Below are 9,891 nucleotides of genomic sequence, written 5' to 3' on the forward strand. Positions count from 1 at the left end.
CTCCTAATTTATCTCCGTGTTTAGTCGTTATCATCGATAAGCCATCAGTTACTCGAGAATAATGCAGAATCTTTTAAGATATGCACAGATTATGCTGCTGCTTCATCAAAATCCATTGATGGCTAACCAGAAAGAAGGAAAAGTTAATACATGTTCCTTCTAGAAAATATCAAGAAACTGAATAAATTTTTTTATAATCCCAACACTCAAGTTGGGATGTCAGCAGTTTGACTTGTATACATTTTGAACGTAGGGAAGGGTTGTATTAAAGTTTGGTTCCACCTGTTTCATCTTCCAGCACAGTCTTCACTGTACCTTGTGGTTTAGAGCAGGGTTAGCAACTACTGCCTTTGGGCCAAATTTAGCCCACTGCCAATTTTTGTGTGCCATGTAAACTAAGAAAGGTTTCAATCACTGGAAAAAAGGGAATACTGTGATGTGACAATTATATAAAATTCAAAGTTCAGTGTCCATGAATAGAGTTTTATTGGCACACAGCCAGATTCATTTGTTTATGCCTCGTCTTAGGCTGCTTTTGCCCTAGAGCAGCTTAGTTTAGTAGTTCCGAGAGAGACCTACGGCCCGCATAGTTTATTCACAGTGTGCTGACTCCTGGTTTAGCCGTATGGTGCACATGGAATCTGTTCTCATAATTTGTCTTTCCTCCATCAGCTCCTTTCGCTTAGGCTGTTATCCCTTCATTTCACTTGTTCCCAGTTTTTTCCTTTGTTTGCTTGTTTAAATTGTTCTTTGCCATCTTATCAAGTGTGTCACTGTGTTATACTTTATTGTATCCAGGTCTCTCTCCTCTAGAGAAGAAACATAACGGCCATGACTTTCAATCATTCCTTTCCTTGCAACACCCTTCTATTCATAATATTCTTCTACACAGTAGATGATCAGTAAGTCCTGTTGAATACTGACTGAAGCTGACTTCTGGGGGCCCTGAATTTGAGGAAATAGTTACTACTTTAACTAATCTTTCTCTAGAAAAACTTGATTTCAAATAATAAGCTTGTTTATGAACTTTTGGAATATCACTCCCCAGCAAGTCAGGGACTGCATTTTTATCTAAATCCTGAATATCTGCTATTGTGAGGGAGCATTAGCAGAGAGCCAGATTTAAAGGGAGAAGTGCTTTGACTTTGTATATACAAGGCCCCTCGGCATCCCTGATGTACTTTAAGTAATAATAAAGTTACACACTAGAAGGGAATATTTGCATCCCTTTAGCCTAGGAGAAGGGGAGCTTCTGGGGCATATTTGCTGGTCCTGGCCTCTGCCTGTTCTTCCTGGGTACAGGTCAATACCCTTGCCAAGTAGCATCCATCTTATACTGCTACCTGAGTTAGGGTTGACCAGGCATGTATTCACTTGAGAATAAGCCAGCCACGGTAGTCAGTGTTATAACTGTATAGACTACCATGTATAGACTACCATGAACTGTCATGAGATTCATTCATGACAGCAGGTGGACAGAAGTCCAGACAGAAGTTGATTGTGGTACCCGAGGCAGCTTCTCCCTCTGAGGAAACAGACTGCAACACTGAAAAAATACATTCCAAATAAGAGGAATATATTCAGTTTTTAGCATTCAACCGTTTTTAAGTATGATACAAAAGGATTGTATATGTTTTATAATAAGCCTTATTAGGAAAGTTATTATCCAAACAGTATTAGAAGCATGAATCTATGAGAACCATTAGATGATACATCAACATTAGACAGGTAAATGTGAGAAGAGCAAAAAGTATGTCAGACCCTGATACATAGAAATGAGGGAACTTATTTCTTGAGTGATGAAATCAGTATAAAACATTCATACTGGAATACAACTTGGACATTTATATAATAAAAAAATAAAACCAAACATGAACTATTGAATGATTACCTGGAGAATAATAGTTCATACTTTTCTAAGAAACATTTTAACAAAATATTTGACACTTTTGTGCCTCAGGTATTTCCGGTGTCTTGAACAAATGCTTATAACTCTTTATGAAAAAGATTATTTTAAATATAAATTAGGTAGTACTCTGCTAGATTAAACTTTTATTTTAGTACAATAGAATGATTAGTTCAAAATTAAATATATATTTCTCATTTCATAATAATATATAAAAAAAGATTATTTTAAGTTTTCTAAAAATATTTCAGTTTGGAAAAAACCCTGGCGTAAACAAATACCTTGGTAACTAAGGATTCTCAGTCTATTTCAATATTAAGAAAATACAAAGTTCCTTTTACCCTGTGAATGTAGCAACATATAAAAAGTTGTAGAACCTTTTTAACCTTTCCAGCACCAGAAAGTTAGCAAGTATAAAATGACCATAAAGGTCATATTACTATTCTTGCTTTTATGATGGTAATACTTTTAGCAGTGCTAAAAGGTGATCTTTAGTATTCCATCGCTGGAAATGTGCGGACTATTTTTAACAAAAAAAAGGAAACTATAAATTCTCAGGTTTCTTTTTTTGTGTGTGGGGGGGGCGGGGTATGCGGGCCTCTCGCTGTGTGGCCTCTCCCGTTGCGGAGCACAGGCTCCGGATGCGCAGGCTCAGCAGCCATGGCTCAGGGGCCCAGCCGCTCCGCGGCATGTGGGATCTTCCCAGACCGGGGCACGAACCCATGTCCCCTGCATTGGCAGGCGGACTCTCAACCACTGTGCCACCAGGGAAGCCCTCTCAGGTTTCTTTTAAGTTATAAGTTTTTCAACTTTACTTATAGATTTAAATATTTTGTGATCAGGTTTTCTTTTTTCATTAACCCTTATTCTTCAGTCAGCTTTATCTTCAGGGCAGTCTTTTAATTGAGGACAGAAAAAGCCGAAGTGTTCATCTACACATGACATATATACCTGCTTTGCCATCAGTGTTGTTAAGGATTATATGGATTGAACAGCATCTGTATCTTAATGTTCTGAGGAATTTTACTTCTGACTCTTCATGGCATTGGTTACCCTTGCAGGACTTAAGTCATAACTTGTTATCTCAAAAACTAGAAGCAATGTCTAGTTGCACCTAGATATCAGCACAATGATTTCTGTCTTGTAATTTAGTAATTCCTCAGAAACAGATACAGGGTAATAAAAAGGTTAGTTTGTATTGCATAATTACTTTATTATATAATGTAAACCAATATAGATAACATATTTAAAATATGTTTAAATGTTTCATGTAATGTTTTATAATACATATATTTAATTTTAGCATATAGTATCACCAGGATTATAAAATATTAGCACTGGAAAGAACTTTAGAAATCATCCAAAACAACCGTTCTTTTCACTAATGAGGAAACCGAGGTTCAGAAAGATGAAGTAACGTATGCCTAGGATATTATAATTTAAATGTTCAAGTATTAAACTTACTAGTTTGAACTTTTTCCCAACTACATGGCTTTTCAACTATAGTAACCATTAATATATTTTTTTAATATTTAGTTAAGAATTGGTTTATCTCTGGTTGTCCTAAAATTATGTTGTCAAGACTTCAGAAGAAAAAGTTGCTACCTGTTAGCAGAAAGGTACAAATAACCAACAAAAGCTTGAAGAATGTTATTTAAATTGACTCACGATTTTACAAACTTAAATAAATTTCTTTTCATAGGTTAAAGTTTTGCTTAGGGAAGTTAAGAAAGGAAAAATAGTTACTTTTTACTTGTATTTCTATATGTACATACAGAAATACATATTTGTGTTGTTTCATCAGAATCTGATGATATTTTTATTATGATTTATAATATATTCTTTTTTGGCTGTTCAATATAATGAAATTATAAAATCCTCAAAAGTCTTTAGTTATTTTAAGAAATGCATTGTAGATTAAATAACCAGAAAAAAATATTTTGTTTAGGACGTTGAAACGGCCCACTCCAAATATGTGTTTCAATCCATTCCCTTTTGTTCCCCTACATTGTCAGTTTAAATGCCGATTTAACTAATGGTCTAGCTAACAATGAGAACGGCTGACAGAAGTTACCCATTGGGAGATTAGGATTGACATGTACACACTGCTATATTTAAAACAGATAACCAACAAGGATCTACTGTATAGCACAGGGAACTCTGCTCAATATTCTGTAATAACCTAAATGGGAAAAGAATTCGAAAAAGAAGAGATAGCTGTATATGTATAATTGAACCACCTTGCTGTACACCTGAAACTAACACAACATTGTTAATCAACTATTTAAAAAAAAAAAAAAAGAAGTTACTCAAACTTAAACACCACAAGTTCAAGTTCTTATGAACAACTGCTTCCACCCCTGACCTATTCTTACCACAAGCCTGATCCCATTACAGGAACTAGTTCAGAGAAATTGCCCTGATATAAAAATTAGAATGAGGTGAAATAATGTAACTGTGACATTTTTATTTTATATTTACATGTACTAATTTAGAATGGGATAAAAAGCACTTGGTGTTTTCTTTATTTTCAGCCCAGAATTTTCTTTCTTTTTCAGCTTTTTAATTAAATGAAGCCGAGTGGGATTTGCATAAAGTGAATGTTTACCATGAAGACAAAGTGTTCCTGACATACTAGTTCAAATTCTTGAGTTCATTTCCTTGCTGATTGTGATAATCCAGCTGTTTCTTGTACAGTTTTTTTAAACGTGAGTTTTCCTAGTAAACTTAATTCATAGACATGGATGGTTAAATTTAATATGGAAAGAACAAAGGCATCATCGAAGTGTTTTTCAAGCACATTATATTCACTGTATGCAATAGGTTGAAATAAATGACAATGCAGTTATGAATTCATGCTTTTAAACTGTTCACTCACTAGGAAAGAAAACCACAATGTTAGTAAAGGAAAACTATGAAATGTATCTTCATTCTTGGGATTGCACAGACATAGATGTATGCATGAAAATGTCATGTACTGAAAAATTATACTTTCTGCAGTTTCAGCATAAAGGACATGTATGGTTACAAATAGCGTTTAGTTCTTTTTTGTTTTTTGTTTTGTTTTGTTTGCAGTACGTGGGCCTCTCAATGCCGTGGCATCTCCCGTTGCGGAGCACAGGCTCCGGACGCACAGGCTCAGCGGCCATGGCTCTCGGGCCCAGCTGCTCCGCGGCACGTGGGATCCCCCCGGACCGGGGCACGAACCCACGTCCCCTGCATCGGCAGGCGGACTCCCAACCACTGCGCCACCAGGGAAGCCCGCGTTTTGTTCTTATTCATCATAATTAGGTAAAGGAAGTAGGACAGGGAGCTGGATGAATACTACTCAGATACCTACCCTGGGACGTGGAGGTCCTTCCCAGAATAAAAATGTAAAGCCAACATGACTAAATCAACATGCCTCAAGGCATCAGGCAACGAAAGCAACACACCACAACTAGGAATTAATTCTTCTCCAACTTTAGAAGTGTCACCCAAGAATCCAGACTTACAACCACAAAACTAACCCACTATTGACATTGTGCCCTTGTGTTATATGGAAGAAGCATGCCATCAAAACCTTATTCCCAGACCTAGATATAGATTAGTTATCCCAATATGAGGGACTCAATGATGCTTTCTTGAAAATCAAATATAGGAGTGTAACCATTATTATGTTTGTATATTGCATTTTAGTTTATAAAGCACTTTCCCATATGTTACGTTATTTTTTTTCTTCACATCAACCCTGTAAACTAGACAGGAAATGTAAATTTTATCTGACTTATTTAAGTACTGGAAGCTGAAAGCCACAAAGAAAAAATAGAGCTTGTAACTGGGCTTTCAAACTCTCAAACCTGAATTTCTATTTTCTGTGGTGCTTCCTAAAGAAGGATTTAGAAACACAGTTATTTAGTGTCAGCTCAATAAACTTTTTTTTTAGGCTTTGTTATCTAATTTTCATTAAGATCTTAGTAATAACCATGGTGAATTTTGTTAGTTGAGAGTTCCACCTATGTAGTCTCAAACCAGGACCCAGGTGTATATCCAGTGACCCTACCCGTTTTGTATCTATGAACTTCAGTAAAGAATGGGAAATATAAAAGCCTACAAGGGTATATGAAGTTAAATCCCAGGGCAGTATGTGTGCTAGCAGGAAGAAAGGTATGTTTTCAAAACACAATTATATTCAGCAAAAATTACGAAGTAAATTCTACACTATGTTAACATTATTACATATTCCCAAAATCTATTATTAAAAATCACATTCATTCCCCTAGTTCCTGTTCACAGATTGATAAATTCAGTATTGCAGTGGCATTTATGGAAAAGCCATAAGTGATCATAATAATTTGTTTAATGTCTACATCTAGGTAGCATTTGACCTGTAAATCTTAATCCATTTAGTACTTTTCTGTTTTCTAAAGTTTATTCAGCACAAACATCAAAATTGGAGCTTGAGGCCAAGTTTTACATTGAGTAAATGTTTATTAATTACAGTTACTTATGTTTGTCCCCTTAAAGCTCAAAATTCTTATTAACAACAAACATCTAATCTCTCTGTATAAAGCCTAATAATGTTTAATCATGACCACAGTCAGAGAGTTCTCAGACACTGTGACTGAGGTAAGGAAAACTTCCCTATCTCGGATTAGTAAAAAAAAAAAATTCTAGCCTATATTCCGTAATTTTCTCCAAATATTAAAAATATGCCAACTATGAAAACAATTTTTTTTCAGAATTTCAGTTTAAAAAGATGCGGCTTCTCTATAGACAATTATTACTTTAGGGAAAGGGAAAATTCTGCCTTAAAATAAGTTGTTACTGGAAAGTGCTACAGAGAGTGGCTCAAATGTAGTTTGCTTTCAGAATGTAGCATGTGGAAAATCACATACAAAATATATTATCTTTACCTTTCCCAAATATTTTAAATTGAAAAATTAATTTGTATGTGCTGTTATATCCTCCAATGTCACTTCAGCTAGATTCACTGCATGCAAGACTCCCTTAAAAATGTATTATATGGGGGCTTCCCTGGTGGCGCAGTGGCTGAGAGTCCGCCTGCCGATGCAGTGGACACGGGTTCATGCCCTGGTCCGGGAAGATCCCACATGCCGCGGAGCGGCTAGGCCTGTGAGCCATGGCCACTGAGCCTGTGCGTCCGGAGCCTGTGCTCCGCAACGGGAGAGGCCACAACAGTGAGAGGCCTGTGTACCACAAAAAAAAAAAAATGTATTATATGCTTAATGATCTCCAGTTAGAATAAGAGGTATTAACTTTCCTACTCAGTTGGAGAGAAAAATCTTAATATAAAATTCCATCTAAAGGAGTAAAAATCCATTTAAATCTTAATATAAAAATTTCATCTATAATAACATCTGTTGAATAAAGTGTTCCATTTTCCTTAGCACACTCTTCCTTGCATTAGATATTCACAAGAGTAAGCCCAATAGTGTTGTGTGTTTACTGTAATTTTTTTTTTTTTAGCACATGAAGTAATATCCTTGTCAGTTACAATTCAGCAAGCATGGTAATTTGGGGAGATGAGATCTTGTAACCAAAGAGCTTGCCAAGTATTCCCTTTCTTGCTATCATGAGAACCTCTCTAAGGGTACATGAAGGGAGTGGTTATTCTAAATAAGGCATGACATACCAAAGACGTTAAACATCATGTTTTAAGAAGGACTGGTGACAGGGGCAAACACATTAGCTGTAGCATCTAGGGACAAAACATCTGAGTGGCCTCTCAGAAACTTAATGAACTCCATGGACTCTGAGGAACATTAAGTTTAAAACATTAAAACAAGATGCTTTTCATACACCAGCAGTAAGCTATACTGGGTCTGACCAATAATCTAATAGTACTTTTTCTAATAGTGGGAAAGGATGAGCATAGTAGCTAGTTACACTCAAAGGGTATAAGTATGTACATATAAGCCCCTAAATTTCCTTATGTAATTCATGAGCATCTGTCATTTTTTTTAATTTTCCATACCCTTTATCTACTTATATTTCTGAAATATATGCAAACGTTTATATCGTAACTAGAGTGTAAGTACACAAAGTTTTAATAAAGATCACATATTCAGACTATAATAAGAAAATCATGTCACATTCACCCAAATGTTGGTGCATTACTTCCATTAAAAATATGCATATATGTCAACAAAAATGGCAGAATGAAGAACTCTAGGGACCTACCCCCTCCATAAAAACACTAAAAAAAACTGGCAAAAACTGATAGAAATCAGTTTTGTTCAAAGTCTGGGAAATAGTTAAAGGCTTACAGAAACCAAATAAATGCTAAAACAACAAACATAACAACTGAAACCCAGGAGGATAGCTTAATGGCATTTCATCTTACTCTTCCTCCACCCTCCTCCTCAGTCAGCATCTTAAAAATGGCAGCCTGTGTTCCTAGTGTGGGTGCCTGGTTCTGCAGGAAACAGAACAGACCTTGTTCCCAAAGAACAGTGTTTGTTTTGACCTGTCTGGAGGGTCCTGGGAGAACTGATGCAAGGGTCTTGCCTTTGTTTCACCCAACTCAGAAGTTACTCAGGGTAGCAAAAAGGATACACACAGAGGATGTTTCTCTAAAACTCTGAAGGTAGATAAACATGCTGCTGCCTGGGCAAAAGATAATAGCTGAGACAAACAAACAACAGACACAGCTGAAAGCCTGGGAGGAAAACTGGAGAGTGACATACTTTGGGTAATAAGGGCTTTGAAAAGCACCCACATATTCTAAGGAATCTAAAAGGACCTGCCAATAACCCAGGGCAGGATGCATCCTCATAAAAAATCTGGAAAGACCTTAAGCTTTTATGTCTTGCTGATCTTTACACCCCAGCCCAAGCAGGAAGTGAAGGCTAAAGCAGAATTGTAAACACCCTAGGCAAGTGTTGAAGGGGCACCACAACACAGTCCACCTGCAAAGACCAGGATAGTATTTTCTTTTGTTTCCTTTTATTTCTTTTTGTCTCTAGGCATTTAAGGAAAGCTGTCACACCACTATCTGACCACTAAGCTAATGAAATAGAAACTTCATAGGCCACGCTTGATAAAGAATAGAGTTTTTACGAAAACAATTTTGAAAAGTCACCAAACTACAACCCACAGCGAGCAACAAAAACTCTGAAGAGGGAGCAGAATTCAATTTCCAGAATTGCCATATTGTAGTATTAAGAATGACCAGTTTCAAAAAATAAAAGCATACAACAAGAAAACATAGTCTGTTCACAGGAAAGAAAAATATTAGCAGAAACTATCCCTGAGGAAGCACAAACATTGGACTTACTAGATAAAGACTATACCTGTCTTTAATATACTCAAAGAGGTAAATAAACAACTAAATGAAACTATTTGAAACAATGTCTCAAATAGAGACTATCAATAAAGAAATAGAAATTATAAAAGGAATCAAATACAAACTCTGAAGCTAAAAAAATGCCATAAATGAATTGAAAAATTCATTAGAGGGAATCAACAGCAGAAAAGACAAATGTAAGAATCAGTGAACTTGAAACTACATCAATTGAAATGATTCAGTCTGAGGAACAAAAACAAAACAAAAAGAACAAAGGAAAAATGGGCAATGCCTATGAGACGTAAAAGACCTGTCAGACACCATGAAGTAAAAAGTACTGATTCTCAAATATAGCCAAAGGCAGACCAGGTAAAAGAAACAAGTAACTTGTGCTATAGGGCCACCTACTGGAAAACAAAGTAAGGCCTCTAACTACCAACGTGTTAAATTGTTAGAATCAAAGTAAAAGACAAGCTTTACCTAAATAAGAAAGGTATTTGCTACTTCAAAATGTGCCGGCAGAGGAACAACTCATCAAGCACCATGAAAAACCATGGTAACAGTCACAAAAATAAAATGACAAATCTCCAGAAACCAAACTTCAAGTCACAGAACACTGCAACCAGAGAGAATTCAAAATGGCTATCATGAAGAAACAAGCTACAAAAAAAGTAAGAAAGGCAGTTCAGTGAGCTCA

The 9,891-nt window shown here is 36.1% G+C and overlaps 1 protein-coding gene across 4 annotated transcripts in view; it reads left to right on the top strand.

Annotated features, from left to right (window-relative positions):
* Window positions 1–4,937, top strand: part of TUSC3 (tumor suppressor candidate 3) — a 182,134-nt gene extending 177,197 nt beyond the window's left edge. For all 4 annotated transcript variants that reach the window (XR_010939597.1, XM_067721965.1, XM_067721968.1 and 1 more), the window contains one exon: window positions 4,465–4,937. Coding sequence is in view for 2 of the 4 variants with exons in the window: in XM_067721966.1 (XP_067578067.1) it covers window positions 4,465–4,480 (16 nt within the window). In the remaining 2 variants the exon portion in view is untranslated. The remainder of the gene's footprint in view (window positions 1–4,464) is intronic.
* The last annotated feature ends 4,954 nt before the right edge of the window (window positions 4,938–9,891 follow it).

The sequence above is a fragment of the Pseudorca crassidens genome, chromosome 21 (assembly GCF_039906515.1).
Source record: "Pseudorca crassidens isolate mPseCra1 chromosome 21, mPseCra1.hap1, whole genome shotgun sequence".
NCBI classification, from domain to species: Eukaryota; Metazoa; Chordata; class Mammalia; order Artiodactyla; family Delphinidae; genus Pseudorca; species Pseudorca crassidens.